Source organism: Apteryx mantelli, chromosome 13 (assembly GCF_036417845.1).
Source record: "Apteryx mantelli isolate bAptMan1 chromosome 13, bAptMan1.hap1, whole genome shotgun sequence".
Lineage (NCBI taxonomy): Eukaryota > Metazoa > Chordata > Aves > Apterygiformes > Apterygidae > Apteryx > Apteryx mantelli.
In genome coordinates, this window is record NC_089990.1 from 17,523,125 (window position 1) to 17,543,768 (window position 20,644).

At 42.3% G+C, this 20,644-nt stretch overlaps 1 protein-coding gene across 2 annotated transcripts in view; it reads right to left on the reverse strand.

Moving 5' to 3' along the window:
* Nucleotides 1–565: 565 nt before the first annotated feature.
* Nucleotides 566–20,644, reverse strand: part of IL1RAPL2 (interleukin 1 receptor accessory protein like 2) — a 405,544-nt gene continuing 385,465 nt past the window's right edge. For both annotated transcript variants that reach the window (XM_013946318.2, XM_067304228.1), the window contains 3 exons: nucleotides 15,146–15,289; nucleotides 10,534–10,704; nucleotides 566–1,263 (listed from right to left, as the gene is read on the reverse strand). In XM_013946318.2, coding sequence (XP_013801772.1) covers nucleotides 566–1,263; nucleotides 10,534–10,704; nucleotides 15,146–15,289 — 1,013 coding nt within the window. The remainder of the gene's footprint in view (nucleotides 1,264–10,533; nucleotides 10,705–15,145; nucleotides 15,290–20,644) is intronic.

Here is a 20,644-nt window from a genome sequence, read left to right on the forward strand (position 1 = left end):
AGCTCTTCATCTGCATTGTTTGAGCTGGTCATCTTCTAAAATGTATTGGTGAGAACAATGTTACTGGGAAGGTTTCCTCCTCCTTCCTTTTAAGAATGGCTCATCCCTTGTGGTCTACAAAGGAGATAATCATTTTTGTAGCATGATATGATACTAGAATTTCCAATCTGTACTGAAGTGTATATGAAAAAACCCAACAGCTTCTGTATATTTCAATTACTATTACATAAATATGGATGCTGGAGATCATATACAGTGAACATTTATCCATCCCAGATTGTAAACCTACTGTAAAATGACGGGATGTGTTTTTGTTCTCCCCCCTCCTTTTTAAAGGACCAATAAAACTGTACATTGAAAGATAGGAGGGACATTATTGGGTTACAAAAAGAATGTCCCCTTTGTCAAGAATTTGTAAATGTAAACAAAAAAGTTCAAGTAGAAAAGCAAGCAAGTGTGCCGCTGCTTCAAATGTATTTTGACACCCCATGAGGCTAGGGCAAAGTTCTCTAAAAATGTGTCTTCATGGTGGTCATGAAGCGTCTCAAAAGAGTTCTGATCTTCACTACCAAATATCGCTGGTGAAGCTAAGCTCCTGTGCTGATAAAGGTAGCAATGGGTCGTTCCTGTGAAACTCCTGGGGATCCTTCACGGTACTGTTAAGAGGTAGCTGTCCATTTAGTAGTGTCAAAGGTATGTTACAGTATGTGTGATGGTTACTTATGGAAGCTATTGGCAATGTTGCTGCTGACACATCATACTCGTATCCTCTGCAATAATGTCTCATTTGCACAGAATCTGTCTGATGGTAATCAGTTAAATCAGCTCGCGATTCTACCAACGTGGCAGAAGTGCCTGTGACAGCAAGAGAGGGTACAGTCTGGAGGTCTCCAAAAAGGCCCTGTTCTGCAGAATCCAGGACCTGACGTCGAGACACCACCTCCTTTTTCTTCCCTGGCATTTCAAAGACTAGGCGCTTCCAAAACTTAGAATTCAGTTTGCTGCTTTTTGGTCCTTTCCACTTGACCACTGAGAGAAGTTTGATGGTGTGCTTTAAAGATTCCACTTCATGATAATTCACTTTCCCTTTTAATTCTGTACACTCAATCAAAATAACTTTGATTTCTCCACTGACTAGCATGTTATGGAGTCTGTTTTCCATCTCAAAAATACTCCATCCTCTCCTTAGAACATAGTCTGGAGTTAACACGATAATGAGTCTTCTGCTTTGCTCAACACATCTTGTGAGATCTTCAATGTAGGCTACAAATTATAGAAAGAGAGAAAGAGTAAAGAGTAAAGAAGTCTATTGTATCAAAATATCAGGCTTGCAATTAAGTACAACAAAATCCTATAGCTTACTGCTCCACACCATTTCAGACAAGGGGCATTTCACAATATACTCCAACAAAAATAGGATTGCATATCACAACACAACATATTTATAGAATACATATAGAAAACTCCTTAGTAACACCCTCTATCCCTTACTCTTTTTTCCCTGTTCATCTCAACACAATGACATTTACATAATATCCTTACTGTGTAGATGCATTTGAGTGACTAAAAATATACAGTTCACTTACTGAAAAATTATAATTCAAGATGAATGCAATGTTTGTGTAAATTTTAACATTAACACTGGTTATGATTAAAGTTGCATTGAGGGAAGCACGCTTTGGGAAGCAGGTCTTGTGTTTCAGATGCGGGACATGAGGATGCTGCAGGGTGTACAACGTGTAACTAGCAAGAGCTCAAAAAGAAATCAGCCTTCATCACATGCAGAAATTGTGCTACTGCATAGAAGCACCATGGTAGCTCTTTCTTCTTTAGGTATTGACCATAAAAGCACAACATCATTCTTCATGGCCCACTAGTCTGTTTTAATATTGCAAACCTGTGCTTCTATGTACTCAAGGTATTAACAGAAACTTCACAAGTGATGGGAACAAATGGAAAATTTAAGCATATTGGAGGTGTTTATTTTCCGAGACATAAGTGACAAAGAAAATAGTATTCTTCTTTTATTCATGCACGCCAAGTAGTTGCAAATGATCAGTGTAAGCAGAAATGCTAGCCCCATCATTAGCTCCATGATGTCAGCAATATTCTTGAAGCTGGCCTTTGGTTTTTGGTCCTGAGTTTGACTTGCCCCAAGGATGATAGGGAAGAGATGCCAATTACACCGGTCTGACATGGAACACGATGGGAAAGGGGTCTACTCACAGACCTGATCCAAAACCCACTCAGATGAACAAACTTCAGTGAATTTCAGTAGGTTTGGGGTCAAGTCCAGAAAAAGGCAAACACTTGAAAAAAAAATACTAAGGTCAGAAAAGTATCCACTGGTTGCACAGCACTGTGACTGCAAGCTTAGAGACAGGATATAATTTATTTTTTTTTAAACTACATGAGCTTCTTGAGCATGCTACTCAGGACGTGCTGTCTGACAACAGAGGAGAAGCACGGGTTATAAATGAAGACTTGGACACAAGAGCTGCACAGAACAGATCTTTACTCAGCACAGGGCAGGGCCTCGCTTACACACACTGCCCTCTAGCAGGAACAACGATTACAAATAACAGCATTAATCAACATCTGTTACTGCAAGGCTTATTTTTATAGTCCCAGGCACCATACCACAGCATGCTTATTCACACCACTTCCAGTAAAGTAATTAGCTACAAAATAGACCAACAGGAACATTTTAAAATAGCTTATTTTCATGATACTGAAGGCATAGTTAGCATAAAATCTGCCTTTACCAATGTTTTATTTCACCACTTAGCAGCAAGAAGAATTTCTTTCACAAATGGAAAAAAGGCAATTGTAAACATCCTACAGACAGACAAATTTAAGACATACACATACATTACAAATGTCTATGCAACAATCCTGACTTTTAATTAATGTTTTATGATTCTTTAATCATGCAGCATTTACAGTTATTTGATTTTTCTTCTTAAAATATTTTCTGAGGAAAGCCCCCACATTGCTCTGTGTAAAATGTTTACTCATTGATGAAAAAAATTCAACATTAAAATCCATGGGAGAGGCAGCGGAGGGGGGAGAGAATCAGCAACAATGAGAAAATGATAAGCAGAACTGGTGAAACAAAACTTAAGGAAAGGTAGAAATGTTCAATACAATGGAAAGAGATTATCCCAATGTATCAACAGCTCAGACTCTTCATTTTCTTCCTTTCTTTCTGCTCCCAAAAAGAAAGAATTTAGGTGGGAAGCTTCATCATTAGAGGTTGAATCTGCAAGATACAGTAAAACAACAAGCTATCATGCATCTTTCCTGAGACATATTCATCCCTCCTTCAAGCAACTCAGAATATGGCTATGCACAAGACAATTCTTGGCAGGACACAATACCATTCAGTACCACGTATCCAGTCAGTGATAAGCACAGCCATGCATAAATTGTGCGCATCTACTAAAAAAAAAAATCACTCCACTTTCACCTCTTTAAATATCCAGTGCCAATAATTGTAATAGCAACAACCCATCAATAATCCATTATACCAGCTCAGTCAAAAACTCACCAGACTTTGCTTTAGTTGAACAGGGAATGAGGTGAGAGGAAGGTAGGAAAAATTCCCTAATTTCCCAGATGGACTCTTCTCCCCTCTGTGCTTCTCCCATATTTTGCTATGTCCAGCTTAATTACTGGATAATGCAACAATTTCAAGCTTTTTTTTTTTTTTTTTTTTACAGATGACTACATAGGACACTTCACAAATACCACTAGGTGCTCTTTCAAACACTAAGTTTGCAACTGGCTCCCTGATAGACACAGCCTGTGTATAAGGGTCTGTTGGTGCACTGAGGATGAAATACTCTATATTACACACAGCTAGAAGCCCAAGGGAAAGGCGAACAGGTTTTCAAGCCATCTGGCCCAGAAGCGCTGAGCATTCCCAATAACTTCAGCTTGTGACTACCATCAAACCCAGGGAGGACCGAATGGCCGAAACTCGATGTGTGGCTGAAAAAGTACCTCTCAATTTTCACCTATGAAGGGAAGGAAAAGGAGCTGACAACTTCCCTGGAGCACATGGTTCTGTTGGTGCACTCTAGAATATGTCCAACGTGTGTAGCTGAAACACTTCTGCAAGGAAAGGCAAAGGGGGGCAGATTCCTGTCTCACAAAAGCCTGCGGGAGTTTAACCTCAATTTTCAGCAGGACCAGACTGACAGCATGAATCTGTGAGTTACTGCGTCACTCACTCTCCTTTCACTTCAGAATTAAAGGCTGCTCAAAATACTGCAGGTTGAGTTGTCTCTTTTAATTGTTCAATTCATTAGAAGCTATTAAATCCAGGCTATCTATATGACAAGTTAGGATGGAGAGAGTTGCTCTCGCCTTTCTATTAAGTATTTGTCAAGCAACGGCTTTGTTTTGACTAAGAAATCAAGGAAAAATTGAGCTAGGACTTCAGGATTTAAATTACCAATTAGCATCAACTGTAGGATCCCATATATATATATATAAAGATATATATATATATAAAAATAAAATATATGTTATCTGATGGAAATATGTATAATTTCATTGAAACTTCATTTTTCTCCCCAAAAGGTTTCAACTGCAGTGAAATTTCATTGTGAGGGGAGAAAAAGTCATCTTATCAGCGCCATCACAGAATTACTCATTTTTATTTTCCAAAATGATACTTCTTTTAATTTTTAGCTCCATCATAAACTATAACATAAAATAAAATGTCAGCATTAGAATTAACCCACCTGATTTTACTGAAAAAGAACATTTTAATTTCAACCCAAGACTTTTTTTTTCTAAAACACCATTTCTGAATATGGCACAACACCAATTTTCAAACTGCTGGAATTTCTCATAGGTCAGAAAATCAGAATTTGGGGCAGCTCTATCAGTAACTTACTTGCATCATGTCCAACATGATATCCAACGAAGTACAGAGAGCAAGAACCTTTAGACCCATGAACAAACATGTCTTTTTGCATGGTTGCCCTTCAGTAATGAAGACAGATCACCTGACAGCAAATATATGTTCACTAGACACTGTTAACATGTAATGATGCTGAGCTGTAGTTTGAAGCACTGAAGAATAGAAGTTTGAGGCATGCATCACATTTGCAAGAGTTTAACCATGCAGAACTGCCTACTGAATCTCGAATGAGCTACACAAACCACAGGCTGGAAGGAGACCCAGACAACCTACTATGCAAGCAGACTGACAGCAAGAAAATTAATGAACACCATGGACACAGAGGTGCTTACACAAAGAAATGACTGACTAACCAGGTTCAGACGATCTGCAGAAGCAATTGAGGGAGAGAGAAAGAACACCAAGAATTGTATCAAGTCTTACTGATATTTCTGGGAAATGATACCGAAGAGTATCTACCATCAACCATACCAGCTGGCTCCTGGTGCTGTGTAAATAACTAGCTCTGCTGCATTGGTCAACATGACTATTGCTTGAGAAAGAGTGATTTACAGAAGAATAATTCAGTCCTGATTTTCTACCTGAATGGTTCCCAAACCCTAATTCTGGATATCTCATAACAACAGAAAGGGTTAAATGTCTTGTTTTTCATATTATTAAATATTTATTACTTGCATTAGCTCAGGCCACAACAGCAGTGATGTTGGCACTATTGAAACACAGAACAGAGTGATGGTCCCCGCCCCAGAAGTCATAATCCCTGTATAAACTAAGGGACAGCTGATGAGTACAATATAAGGAAACAAGTAAAGCAGATTAGCGTGACACACCACCCTCTCAGCATACCACTCACTTAGCCACTGTCAAGCTTTCTGTATTCAACATGACAAGAGACGGAGGGATTGAGGAGGAGGAGGAGGAGGAGGAGAGGATGGCTCTGGGGATGTCTCCTTGCATGGGAGAAAGACTGAAGTGTCTGAAATTTTAAGTTTGATGATTGATGTTGGCATCAAACTTCCTGATGTTTAGAATCGTAGATTCATAGAACAAAGCAGGTTGGAAGGGACCTCTGGAGGTCTCTCGGTCAATCCTCTGCCCAAAGCAGGACCAAATCAGGTAAGGTTGCTCAGGGCCTTTTCTGGTTGGGTTTTGAAGATCTCCAAGTTTGGAGATTTCTCTGCCTTTTGGGTCCTGCTCCAGTGTCTAACCACACTCATGGTGAAGAAATTTTCCTCATATCTAACTGGAATTTCTAATGTTGCAGCTTGTATCTGTTACCTCTTGTTCTATGACCGTGCACCTCCGACAAGAGTCTGGCTCCATCTTCTGTGTACTTTCCCATTGGGAAGACAATAAGCTTCCCACTTGGCCTTCTCTTCAAGCAATGCAGTTTTCTCAGCCTCTCTCTGAGCATCTTGGTGGCCTGCAGCGGACCACTGCAGGGCAGCCAGCCTGTCCAGCTGATGCTAAAGAGAGGGCTTTTGTTCAGTTTTCTTCCAATTGCAATTGCCCTTCCTCTGTATTTCCATTTTTTTGCCTTATGCACTGGCATAAAGTAGAATATTCATACATGGTAGACTGCCAGGGATTTCTGAAAGTAGCCTGTGGTGTTAACTACTCTATTATATAAATGGGGTCACATACCTAATTAAGGCTCCTTGGGAACCCCCGGCACACAGTCCACTTGTATTTTTCTGTCCAGGAACCTGGGAAGCTGGAATTCATCAGGCAGGAAAGCCGCAGACAGGCAGACAAAACTACAAAGGGCCAGAACAGCAATATTGACCCTTGAATGCATCTTATCAGATGCCTGAGGTGCTCTCCTGGGGTGCTGCCAACCTCTCATTTTCCAGGTAAAAGCAGAGATTTTTATTCCATTACAGTTGTTCTTTTCAGTGCCTGATCTCTATACCTTGGGCTGAGCTGGAATGAATCGCTGGTGCACTTTCAAAACTGTCAAGATCCAATGCATATATGCTTAGAGAGCAGCTAGATGCTGCTCTAATAGATTTGTATTGCTGGTATTAGAGGTACAATTTGACAATCTTGACTTCACTTTCAGAGTTTAAAATCATTTGCAGAAACAATGGGAGGGAAATACCTTCCTCTAATGTAGTCCCAATTTTAAGAGAGCCAAGTGCAAATGTATTGTTTTCTTTCTGTAGACACTTTCTTAGAAAGACAGCAAACGGCTTAGGTAAAAACATACTATCCCTATCTTTCCCCCCAACTGTTCAGTCTCCTAGGTCTTCTAACACTGAGTTAAAAAGCTCCCAGGGTTTCTATGTCTAGCTGACTGTGGGAAAGGGTTTGTTAAAAAAGCCTTGAAAACTAATAGGGTGGAAGAAACGGTAACTGCAAAGAAACTTGAATAACAACCGCAGCTCTATCACAGTCTCATCCTCCCAGCCAGTGTGGTCAAATATGCCGCAGGTAGCTAGGCAGAAGGGCGTACGGGCTGTCAACTTTGGGAGAACGAAGGACTGTTACGACCGAAGAACATTCTTTAACAGCAGGGCCGCAGGGATCCCGCGCGCGCGGGGCTGCTGGAGCCCCGTTTGCACCTCCCGGCCGCGGGCAGGAGCGGCTCCCTCCTGCTAGGACAAAACACGCCGCTGCAGCAGTACTCGCATCCCAGCTTCGCAGGGCCCAGAAACCAAAGCCAACTGCAAACGCCACCCAGCCCCGTCTGCCCTGCCTGCCGGAGCCCGCGGAGCTGCTTTCCAGCAGCGAAGCGGCGTTCCGGCCCGAGAGCCGTGAGCTCCGGCCTCCCGGCGCCAGGACCAGCTGCGCTGATGCTCCCCTGAAAGGGCCCGTCCTCAGCTCGGAGCCGAAACGCAGAGCTTGGGTACGCAGCGCTGACGCGGGCAGAGGAGCTTGGCTAAGGCACATCTGCCCGTGATCTCTCCCCAGGCTGCACAGGGAGATGCAGAGGCTATCAGTGTTTTTCCCCAAAGGTTAGAGATGAACCAGCTAGATAAAAATGTAATCAAACTCGTCCCTGAATTTTTCTGGAGTCAGCTTTTTAGTTTGTTCAGAAAAGTCTCCAAGAAAGATAAATGAAATACTATTTAACAAATCTATTTTTTGCTCTCTCTCAAATCCAAATAGCAGCTGTTCCTATTGCCTTACGCTGGGAAGCAAGTGCAATAATGTACACCCTCCTGTGGCAGCACCTTAAAATTGCAGAGATTATATGAAACAACCAGCCATATAGAACACCTTATTTACTGTGCTACTGGAATTGTATATATTTAAGCAAAGATATAGAAAGAAACACATCAGAATGGTGAGTGGGAAAGCATTACAGTACACTGAAAGACACACCAAAAGACAAGGAAATGTGGTATCTGAGAGAAGAGACATTTCCTAAAACCAGAAAAGATTGTTACTATCAACCCCCCCATTCTTCTATAGAGCTACACATCTTGTCACATGTGCCACTTTTGGAGACATACTCTCCAAAAGATTTTGCTTGCTTATCTCTGAAGTTTCTAGGAGGCCAATACCAGGCTGCACTGCCCGCTCTCCTTGCGGCCAAGTCCTCGCAAGACAAGGAAATAGCCGCGCACCGAGGGGCCTGGAAGCTTTTAAAAACAGGAGTCTGGCTCTTCCCTCCTTCCCTGTCGCCTCACCCTCTTACATCCTCAAAATAAAGTGTCCTCCCCCATATCTTTTCCAAAGCCAAAGCATGCAAACCATACTCATCGCAGGCACATGTTTTATTCTGCATTGTCATTAATCTGATCAAGTGGTCCTGCAGCTCAGTACGTTAGAATCAGGCTCTTTCACAATATTGCAGAAGCAAGTTGGAGAGGAAAAATAGAGGTATTAAATCTGTGAATGTTCATAAATGAGAACTGACATTTTCGGGTACCCTACATTTTCAGGAGAGGTTTAATGAATACCCAAAGCAATGACATGAATTTGCTGAGTGTCTGACTGACAAAAATAGACAAAAATAAAATATCTAATTGATACAGCAATTGGAAGGAAGAATCTCATTTCAGATTAATCTGTACCTCAGTACAGTTATCACTTGAAAGGCTAGATTTAAACTCCTTAATTCACTTTGTGTAATTGCTACGTATAAGTCTGCTATATTGTTGAATAGGAAACAACTATTTACTACAGTTCTGTGATTTTTAACACAAAAAAAGACCTATCTTCTCTTAATCTAATTTAAGTATCTAATAATTCAGTATTACTTGCTTGTACTGACAGAGCTAAAAAGGCTATGAGCCAAGTTCCCCTTCTGAAATACCCCATGCCAGGGGACTAACGGGGTGACACTAGTGCCTCACCGGGTCAGGGTGAAATGCGAACGGGAAGCAGCTCTAACCTCGGAGCTGCAAACGCAAGTGATAAATTCAAGCCACTACGTGAGTCTTCGCATGATCCCTGACGGGTCTCTGGCTCCTGCCTCCCCAAGGGGAGAGCTCAGAGCTCGCTTTCCAGCTCCCTGAAATATCGGAGAAGAAACAGGCTCCAGCTTCTGGGGCAGGCACCGGCGCTTGGCAACTGTATGGCAGCAGTTTCAGGTCTTTGGCAGGCAGGCTGCAAGCGCAGCCACATTATAGCTGTTCTCATTTGGGGACATCTGCTCCAGCACAGCTATTGCTTTGTTTCCTTGCTCAGATTTCTTACATTCTGGCGTATACAGAGAGAAGTTCATACTCTCTTCTAGCATTTTTCATGCAAATGATCTGCAGACAGAATTCATATAGAAAGGCATATTTCTCACATGGGCAGCATTTCAAATAAACGTGGTATTAAGGTAAACATACTGTGCGTGCAGAATTCATCAACATGATGCATATTCTTCAGGGTCTTTTTTGACTTGTCCAAAAACAAATCTGGAAAGGGAGATGTCATAACCACAGCTAAGAAGGTATTAGCTGTTGTTACAGACATCTGAAAGTGTTGCAGACTCTTCTGACACTGCAGCAAAACTGATTGGAAATGGACCACTGTATTTCACCATCAGCGTGGAAAACAGCATCAGATCACTGGACTGTACGTGGCCCTCTGAGGAATTAGTATTACTTACACAACGTTGATTACTTACACAATATCGATACTGTTTAGAAATGCAACTGTTGGTCAAAACCCTAACGAAAAAATTGCACATACACCATTAACTGGGAACTAAAGTAGCTATTTATGACACTTCAATGGCAAGAAAAAAAAAAAACAAGACTTAATGGGCAAGATGACTTTTACTTGTAAAGCTGCTGTGGACAAACAAATAATTACTGAAAAAAATCCCATTTTCAATGACAAAACAGAGATTACAAAATCTTTTTTGAAAATCTTCTGTTTAGCTACCTGTGTCTGACACAGAGGTTTTGGATGACAGTCTCCTGCTCTTTCCCCTTGGAGACGTCCAGCTCCTGCCTCCACTGAAACCAGCAGCAGCTCCCCTTCGCTTTCAGCGGCGCAGGAACACACTCTGCCTTAGAGCTCCCATTTGCAGTACTGAGGAAGCTCTTCCAAACTGGCAACCACTTCACAAAGAGAGGCTTTCCACACCTAGTATTTATTGTGCAGTCCAGGCCTTCATAACGTATCAGTTAAAACTCAAAGTCAGAAATACTTACTTCCACTAGGGATCAGGTCCCTATCCGGAATGAAGAGCTTATATCCGTAGTGCTTTTCCAGAACGTCAGGCAGAATTTCAAGCGCAAACTGCTCCTCGTCATTATTATCACAATCTAAAGCATCAGGATCCACTTTGGTGTACGAAAGATATGCATCGTATTCCTTGTTGTCTGTAAGAAAGCAACATCAGGCTCAGCCCGTTGCTTGCAAAAGCACTATAAAGAGTACAGGGCAGTTCGACCAAATTGTATTCTTGCTAGAAACGATCAAGCATTTCCCCCCAAAATTGTTTCAAGAAAGCCAGTAACATACACCCTGGCTTCCACAGAGACGTTTTCTCAGATCCAGACGAAGGATCCCCTTTCAGCTTTCTGCCACACACTGAGTAACTAGTAACTCTGCCTCATGCGATCGCCATACGCATGTGACACTGCTTCACATCTGCAAAGACCCTGGGCAAAACTCTGATACAAATGTGAAGCTGGAACTTTAAACAAAATTCTTATATGCATCACTAATGGAAGTTTTTTTTTAAGCCTCAACTCCTATGCCTCAGCAGTGCTATGATTATGGGAAAGTTCTGAGCTTTCACTTGAAGAAAGAGAATCCACCCTTGCATGCGTAACTGTGAGAAAACACGACGTGAACGTACACCTCAAGCGAATACCAAATCTGCAGAAAACTATGACAGATAAAAACAAGCCAACATGTTCTTTCAGAAAACCCTGTAGGCTTTAAAGGCAATGCCATGATTTTGGAGGTCACTTGACCCAGGCCACTGTGAAACATCTGGGCCTCTCAGCACGAGAGCTGGAAGCACACCCAGGAGAGAAGGGGTGCAGGGAGGGCCGTGCCCCGGCACGGTGCCTGCCGCTCGCGCCCGGCTGCCAGGCCTCCCGCCACGATGGGGCGGCCAGCGGGCCGCAGAGGGGCCCACGCGATGCCGCGCCACGCGATGCCACATGCGGAGGTTCAGCTAGAAAGGACAACCTTCCTCCTCCTCTTCCTCCTCCTCCTCCTGCAGGGCTTGCCTCCAGCTCTCTGCATCCGGCACGCGGAGCATAGAGCCAGCAACCGTGCTGGGATCGGAGGCAGCACCAGGATCGAGGCTGGGCAGTAAGAGAGAGAGATTCATGAGAGGGCGAGGGGTCTAAGGCCTTCGCACACCCCCCCTGGTAAATCCACGCTGGGATCAGGCTGCCTTAGTAACATTTTTCTTTGTTATTCCCCTGCAGTAATGGAAAATAGTATATTGGAAAAGCCAACCTTCAGCAATTCAGTCTCTAGGGAAGAGCACAGCTGCCATTATTTACAGAAAATGAAAAATCAAATAGTTAATGTTGTGAGAACCAAATTGCGTGAATGTAGGATTGCTGAGCACCAATTATCCATAGAAAAATGCATACATGAAAGATAATTAAAGCAGTTAAAACTCATCAATACATTCTGATAAAAAGAAAAAAAAATAGCTAATCATAATACAATGCATTCTTTGATGACCTTGCAACAACGGTTACTTTCTTATTATTCTTTACACAAAGCCAGTTCCATGCGGGTCAGAGCAACAGAAAGCATGTGAATAATTACACCTCTGTAAAAGGCAATTTGCCTAGTGTCACGAGAGCCGTACGGGAGGAGGTCCACCTGGCTTGCTGGTATTTCTCTGAAATCAACAGCTTACTAAAATGGCAGTTATTGATGGAAAAATGACAGAAGAACAAAGAGCAAAGACACAAAGGCCAGGCAGCTTTGGAGGCCTGTCCAAAACCTGCCACCCCTGTCAGAAAGGGAGCCTGACAAAACAGTTTATGAGAAGCCAGCCATCACGGGATCAGGCAGGCAAAATCCCTGCAAGCGCGTGAGAACTCTGAAAAGGCAGCAGAGCCGTGCATTCCCACAAAGCCGGATACCAGCTGGAGACTGTGAGCGATCCCGGCGCTTCCTAGTCCCCCCAGCCGTGTGGGTGCAGCCCCCGCCCCCGCCAGGCGTTTCCCCTGGCAATGCAAGCAAGAGGCTGCCAGGATGCCAGGAGAACCAGTTCCCGTGGGCGTTAGCGAGTCCACGTCATACCCCTGCAGCCCTGCACACCTCTTCACAAGCCTCACGTAGATGGCGCGTTAGCAGAAGGACCCACTCGCGCTAGCCCACCGCTGGATCTGCGAGGTTTGGGTGCTGCCCTATCTGGTGCCAGTTTCTAGGTGGCTTCCCTTAATCCTCCGTACTGGCAAAATGTTTTCTCCAAAAACAACGCTACGCAAGATACAGGAAGTGAATCACTTCCCCAACACCACTTACATAGGGTATTTTTAATAATAAGATAAAGCAAATCTCTTGAGTTCCAAATCTTCTGTTTTAAAGAAATACATGTGTAAATGAGACACGATCCTGCAACTGGATCTATACAGCTGACCCCTCATGGGAGCTGTGCATGTTCCCACTACAGCCTGCACAGGTGCAAAGAAATGTCCTCATAGATACTTGGGCTTCAGGAACATTCTGCCTCCATGTTTCACTCTGCAGGATCAGAATAAAACACTAGGCTAGAACAGTTCTAAAAATCACACACTGGAAAAATAACAGGTTGTTTTCAGAATTAATGTGCAGACAAAATCATCTATGTACTCACAGAGCTTTCTCTAAACAACTAAGAAGCAATAATCTCTCATAAATGGACCATACAAAAAAGTTACATTAATAAAAATGCAGCAGCTTCACACTGAAACACTACATAAATAAATCAAAGCAATCCGGAGGGAGTTGACACTTTGGGTCACTCTTGGCTGGTATGAACCAGGGAAGTCATGTTGGTATAAACCCATGGAATTAGAGGTAAACTACTTCCAAAAACACAGAATCCCGCCTTTCACTTTCCCCTACGTGAGTATCAGGATAACTATCGATCAGAAAAGCCATAGTATGAAAAAAATATATTTTTATATTTTCTTACTTGCCCATAAAGATTGAGAGAGAGGAAATTTCCTGACTTCTGTCCCTGCTATTTACCATTCCACAGTCTAAAATCCATTGGATGACATTGTAGCCATCCTCCAAAGCTCCCACAGATTTCATTGCAGCCAAACTTTTTCACACCATATCCAACTAGTGATTAGCAGAAAAGTTTATTATTTTGATAATGGCAATGGTAACTGCAGAAAGCAAGAGGTCTGTGCAACTGCACATTGCTTTTGCACAACGGGGGAAATGTGTTGCCTGCTCCCTTTTCAAATCACAGAATCACAGAATGGTTGAGGTTGGAAGGGACCTCTGGAGATCATCTAGTCCAACCCCCCTGCTCAAGCAGGGTCACCTAGAGCACGTTGCACAGGATCGTGTCCAGGTGGGTTTTGAATATCTCCAGAGAAGGAGACTCCACCACCTCTCTGGGCAACCTGTTCCAGTGCTCTGTCACCCTCACAGTGAAGAAATTTTTCCTCATGTTCAGGTGGAAGTGTCTGTGTTTCAGTTTGTGCCCGTTGCCTCTTGTCCCGTCGCTGGGCACCACTGAGAAGAGTCTGGCTCCATCCTCTCGACACCCTCCCTTCAGATACTTGTACACGTTGATAAGATCTCCTCTCAGCCTTCTCTTCTGCAGGCTGAACAGGCCCAGCTCTCCCAGCCTTTCCTCATAAGAGAGATGCTCCAGTCCCCTAATAATCTTTGTAGTCCTTCTACATTCTTGTTTTTAGATACACCATTCAAGACTGCCTACGTGACTCATAAGTATTGCAGTGGGCTATGAGAAGTAGCAATATTTTAATATTCTACTTCAGATCTCTAGCAGATACTAATTATAGGCACATTAATAATATATTAATTATACTGTAATACTAACACATTCAGAATATACTAAATGACACAAAGCACTTGGATTTGGTTCACCACTACTTACTCCAGCCTCATAGGAGCAAGAATGTATTATATTCCTAGCAATTGAATCTTCAATTTAAAAATACATGTTTAGCTTTAGGCACAGAACAGATTATATGCTGCTGAAGTGGGGGGGGGGGGCGGGGGGGGCAGGACACACTGAAAAACACCCCGCGTTATTCCTAAACATACGCTCCAGGCAATTTATACACTTCCATTAAATTGTTTTCAGACTCCCAACTAACTCAGCTAACTAGTTAACCGCAATAACAATTGTCCATAGCTACCACAGTTAGATGGTGGTCTGAAAACAATTTAATGGGAATGTAAAGTGAAAAATATCTAGTGAAAGCCAGCCTAAATACAGTATGGCTCTCAGGAGCAAGTGATCTCAGGCAGACGTGGCATTCCGCAACATGAACCGACTTACACGTGAGGAGTTTTCCTCAGGAATCAGGTTACAAACTGTATTCAAGCCTCTCTAATAGGCTTCTGAACACCTCTTCCCATTCCTGTTTTCTTACAGCACGACCGACCCAGAGACACTTCAGCAAACAGGCTCACTGATTTCCATGGGCTTTGGGAGAAGGTCTTGGGGCCTTACACTGTTGGGTGGTAGGTAGTCTGAACTTAAACTGGCGGCAGCTTATCTTTTGGGGATTCATTTCAGTCCACAGGTTTCATCACTTTGGGCCTCTGAAATCTTTCCATGGGGTATATTCAGTTCCCCAAGAGGCTGCTTACCATCCGCCGCTTCGTCTCCTCCAAAGTTCTGCCGGTAGAACAGCATCAGCTCTATGTTGTAGCACTTATAGATGGTCACAAGCAAAACAAGCAGAAGAAGGATGGCTCCCAATCCCCCAGCAAGCTCTATTTTGTAGATCAAATCTAAAATTAGCAAGGAAAAACAGAAAGGTTATGATCTTTCCGAACTTTAATTGCTCTAATCCATTGTACAATCCCACATGCAATTGCACAGCTTCCTGTTAGAACCACTGTAACATTAAGGATGCCTAATCTTTTGTTCATTACCTGTTATTTAACTTTACCCATTTACTCCTTCTACTGCCAGTCTGAAATTGCCATCCAGAATGCATTTGAGGCTATAATCATAATTCTTCTGCAAGGGAATTATGTAGTGACTTTACACTGAGGATTAATCAATCTTTAATGAGCTTGCAGAGTTTGACTGAATCTTCTGTCTTGGCAAAGCGCATCTAACGCTGTATGCAGCATGTGGGAATAGATATACTAGATATATTCTACCCCCCTCTATCTAGTCCCCCAAATTAATATTAAACTTCACTTTTATATCAGTCGATAAGTTGATGTGACCTGCCAAGCCAGGCCTTCAGCTGAATCACTGGAGAATTAATTCAGCATCTAGAGCACCCAAGATAACCCGAGAAGCCAGGAGCACACATCCGGCTGCTAAGAGCTACTTCGCTTGAGTTGTGATGGCTACTGACGAAGTTTTCGCATGTTTGTTTAGTACACATTATATTTTAATGGGAACTGGCACTAGTTAAAATTTCCTACTGGGATGCTTTTGTTAGGAAATATCACAAATGGTTTGTCTCAAAGTACTTCACAAATTCATTCAAACGCAATTATCCATCTTTTACAGCTGGGGAAACAGAGGCATAGGAAAGTGAAGCAACGTGTTCAAGGTCATTCAGCAAACCAATGACAGACCTAGATAAAAAACATAAAATATCCAGTGCTTGACCTGAGATCAGACGCTAACTTTCACAGTATTGTTGCTTAGCCTGAAATATCCTCTGAACACAATATTGCTAGTAATACCACTTGGCGTATTACATAGCCATAAAAGACACAAGATGACAACAGCCCCAACAGCCTATATTAGTTTAGATAAGATGTCATGAAGATATTTACTGCTGTGATAAATACAATGTGAAGATGTAAAAACTATAATACTAGAAAGACATAAAGTTTTTGTGATCTTCACACTTCTGAAAAAAAATTACTGGTATGTCATTCGTGTAATTTTCAAGACAAAAAAAAAATTAGCTGTGTATCTTTGGGGGTTACTCTTGCCTTCCCATGCCTTGTATTTCAATAATTAACATCAGATGTCAAGTTATTCCCAATTTACAGTATCTCTGGTGTCTGTCTGGTAAGAAGTCAGGGACTAATAGATGGAAAAAGTCCATTATAATAGCTATTTAATCTCTCTGAGAATACAGGGAATTCATAGGACTTTAATTACACTGCATGGTAAAGTTGGCATATGCTCTTGAGATAAATCTGGTCAAATGGAGAGCAGAGTTGGTTAAAATCATTTTTCAGTGAAAAAGCAACTTTTTATGTTGTACTGAAATTTTTCTCCCAGGAAATTGAGATTATTGCAAGACTGCCAGTTTAGACAGAGAGAAAATGGAGGGCATTCAGTTGTGTCTAAATTGACCTATGCTACCTTGCAGAGTAAAGGTCCAAGGACAGAACCTTTTGTATAGATTGTATTATTATTATGTTGTATAGATTTGCTTTTGCCTTTCTAATACTCATCCTTCTGCCCCATAACTCCCCTCACCTCCACACTTAAGAAGGCAGAACACCAAGGCTTTTGAGTTCCTTATTTCTGTTCTACAGTGGAGGCAATGGAGAAAAGCCCAAAATGCTCAGTTTTCTTGCCTCTCCAGCTCGGGCACTGCCTCTGATTAATGCCTTTCTCCTCAAGTGGTTCTCACTGAAGTCAATAGGAAAGGCAGTTGAGTAAAACCCAGGGAAGGAGTTGAATCTGGCCTTTTGCCATAATAGTGATTGAAAATCAGTAAGTAATCATATTCAGATAGATTCCAATGAAAAATAATATAAAAGGGTTCAGCCACACACATTTTATACAGGATTATGCTCCTTGAAATATTAAAAGTCCCGTAAATACTAACAAGCAAGAGCCAAATATATCCTAGAAGGTTCCTCATTGTTAGTTACAATATCAGTATCAAAAACCCATGTTTCCTTTATGTCTTGAACAAAGGCAGCCTTCCTGAAATTAAGTGTTGAGCCAACGTCATTGTAATATTTACTTTTGTCTAAATGCACTGCTTCTTTCCACTAAGAGCACGGACTGATTTTATTCTGCAGTTCTTGACAACTTATTCATGTTCCAGGGCAGTTATTTTATAGTGTACTTAAACTTCAGTCAGAAAAATACTGGACTGTTTTCAAATTCATTTGAAGGGAATTTTGAACTACTTCCACAACTTCAGGGATAAATAGGTGTGTACTGTCACTCCCTGTAATCCAAGTATCAAACATCCTAGGACAGCACGGAGGGAAAAAAGAAAAAGCAACTTATTTTTTGCACTACATGAAAGCAAATAACAAAGTGTTCCTGAAGTCAGTCAGTAAAGAATATGATAGAAAGCAGACAGTGGCATTCAGGTCTGAGGAACAAGCTCAAATCTATCTTTGCATTGGTAGGGCTAGGTGGCTGAAGCTGGATTTGGTTCTTTTTTAGGCAAAAAAACCCCAAACTGAATGATGATACATGCTCTGGGGCTGTCCATACACTAATGCTGTACAGACATCATTCTTGGATTCTTATAAAGCATTTTTGAGGACTCGACCACTAATCCAGCAAAGACTTCAACATATTTTACCCTAAATACTTGAGCAGTTTCTTTTGCTTCATTTTGCTTAAAAATAACCACCTGTTATGAAAACAGTAACTAACTCTAGAAACTCTTATTCTACAGCTATAATTTCATTTTGGTTTTTATTCCTGTCTTTTATCTCAGCCTTCCTAGTTTAGTTGGACTCATGAGTCATGCTAGTTTGGGTGCACATGGCGGGCTGCAATCACACCTTTGAAGCGAGGGCAGACATAACTTACAGACAAGCACCTCCTGCCAAATGTGGAAAAGCTAACCCTTAGCAGGCGGCGCTTGGGAGGGAGAGGGGTTTCTCTGACAGGGAGAGCTGTACTTTCTCTTCACCTTCCCTAAGTCTCCCAACTCCTGCAAAACTGCAACACATCACAACAAGAATCCATGATCCCTTCTCTGACATGCACAAAAGGATACTGGTCAACACACGGATACTGGTTCTACCAGTCCTATCCTAAATCCTATCATAGATCAGTAAGTATACTAGTATTTCCTGGCTTATGAGTACGCTATAATCAAACACAAGCAGGAGAAAGCTAGGATAAGAAGTTTTTATATCAAGTTGCAGAAGGGAAAACTTTGGTCAAGAATTCCTAAGAACATAACAAATACGCTAACAAATAAGACAACGGGACAAGCAAAGGACAGTGGAAATACTGCGAATAAACAGCACTTGAAGAGATTGAATCTCTATTCAGTAAATATTCTATCTATCAATATTCTATCTCAGTAACTACTGAGAGTGCCTGAGGGGCCTTCTACAGTCACAATGCAAAAAGAAATGAAATAGTAGCTGAGAAGTGATCCTTTCCACCTCCAAATTCTGTACTCAGCAGTGTTTCTTCCATAATTTCAGCAGAGTTCTGAAATGTCTGCATTTCCTTGTTATAAATAAACCTGCTTGTTATTCTAATATACGCAACACAGCAGAACATTTAACAGTGTCAACAAAGATATACTTACTATCAGTCGTATATTTATTGTGTTCGATGGATGGAAAAGTAGAATGCTTTTTGCACTAAAGAGGTTAATCCTTCATCATGATGACCAGATTCCTTAATTAAAGCTGTGATGTCCTGGTAATTTGGATGTTAAATATTCATTCATGTGTGTTCTGCATCACAACTGTGTGCCCTTGTTTTTCAGAGTGGTTTGCACCTTCTGTGTTGTGTTTTATCCCCACTACTTCGCACAAAGTCTAATCTATGCTATGCCTCCTTTCTAGAGGGACATAAAGCTTTTCCATGCATAGGAAATTAGGAAATCGTGCAAGCAGGACTTGATCCAATAGATTTTGGTAGGACTGAATAGTTTACATTCATACATAAAACCTGCGGGTCATATGTAAGAATAGGAACAAAGAGGAACATTGACCCAAGGATCTCCTCTCCCAGTAGCCCTTCTTTGTCCCAATAACCCCTATCCCTCACCTCTGCTTTTATACAGGTTATCTGAGGGCAAAATTATAGCTATGAAACAGCATTTAGCATCCAGCACGCTTTTAGCTGAACCTCCTGAGCAGGGAGTTCGTTTGTGCCATGGTCATGTCTACGCTAGGTCAGAGGTCAATCTGCAGCATGCTCAGGTACTAACGGCAAGAAAAGCATACATGGGGGGGAAGAAGCACTGGGAGAGCAGAGCTGCTGAGTCCATATCATGGTCCCAGAAGGGCTTCTGCAGCCCCTTAGAAAACACATGCCACCATGGCTTCCCTCCTGCTGCGGCTGACTTGGCTAGCGGCCGCTAGCTAGGGCAGGGCTGTGCGTTGCACCAACACGTCTCCTACTACTGAGGGAGATGTAGGCCTCGACATTGCTGCAGCCAAAAAGAAAGCTAAGCTCTTCCAAGTATACAGTCTTAACCTTCAACAGGTAGCACTCTGACTCCTCTCTGGCTGGGAGATCTTTTCCTGGCTCACTCTTTTCCCCCGCTTTCCACTCACTAACTCTGAGCTAGTGGAACATTTTGAAGGTATTTGTTTTTATGACGTCTGCTGAATGAAAATGAATATAAATGAAACGAATAGAAACCTGGCCCAATCTTTCCCTACAAACTGCATCCTAAACTCTGCACTGACTCCCTGATCTTGCCTGGGGACCCGAACTGAGCGATCGCACGTGCAAAGCTGTAGCGGCAGCACCGGGCTTCTGAGCTGCTTCAGCAATTTGCCTCTAAAGCCAGGACGCTGGCAATTGCCGATTCCCTTCCCTGTCACAGCCCATTGAAGCCATCTCCAAACAGTGACCCTTCTGTGGGATCTCACTGGGAGCGTGGTGGCTGGAGAGGGCTAGCTTTGTTAGTGGTCTGTAAGTACACGGAGGATGGGAACACCACTGGGTTCACAGGCTGCGTGTGTGCCCAGTGGAAACATTTATTTTTCTCTTTTGGTAAACTAATTTACAGCCAAGAATAACAGCAGAGACCTGGACAATTTATTAACTCTGCAGTCAATCTCCTGTGCTGATGGCTCTGTGGTTTCCCATTACTATTGTATTCCAAGTGTGCAGTCCTTCCTCGCTTTCCAAACAGCTACTGTTTTACAGCTTTTGTACCTGTTAATACCCTGCATTTTTAAGAAATCACAGTCAGATTTAAATGTCACCCTACT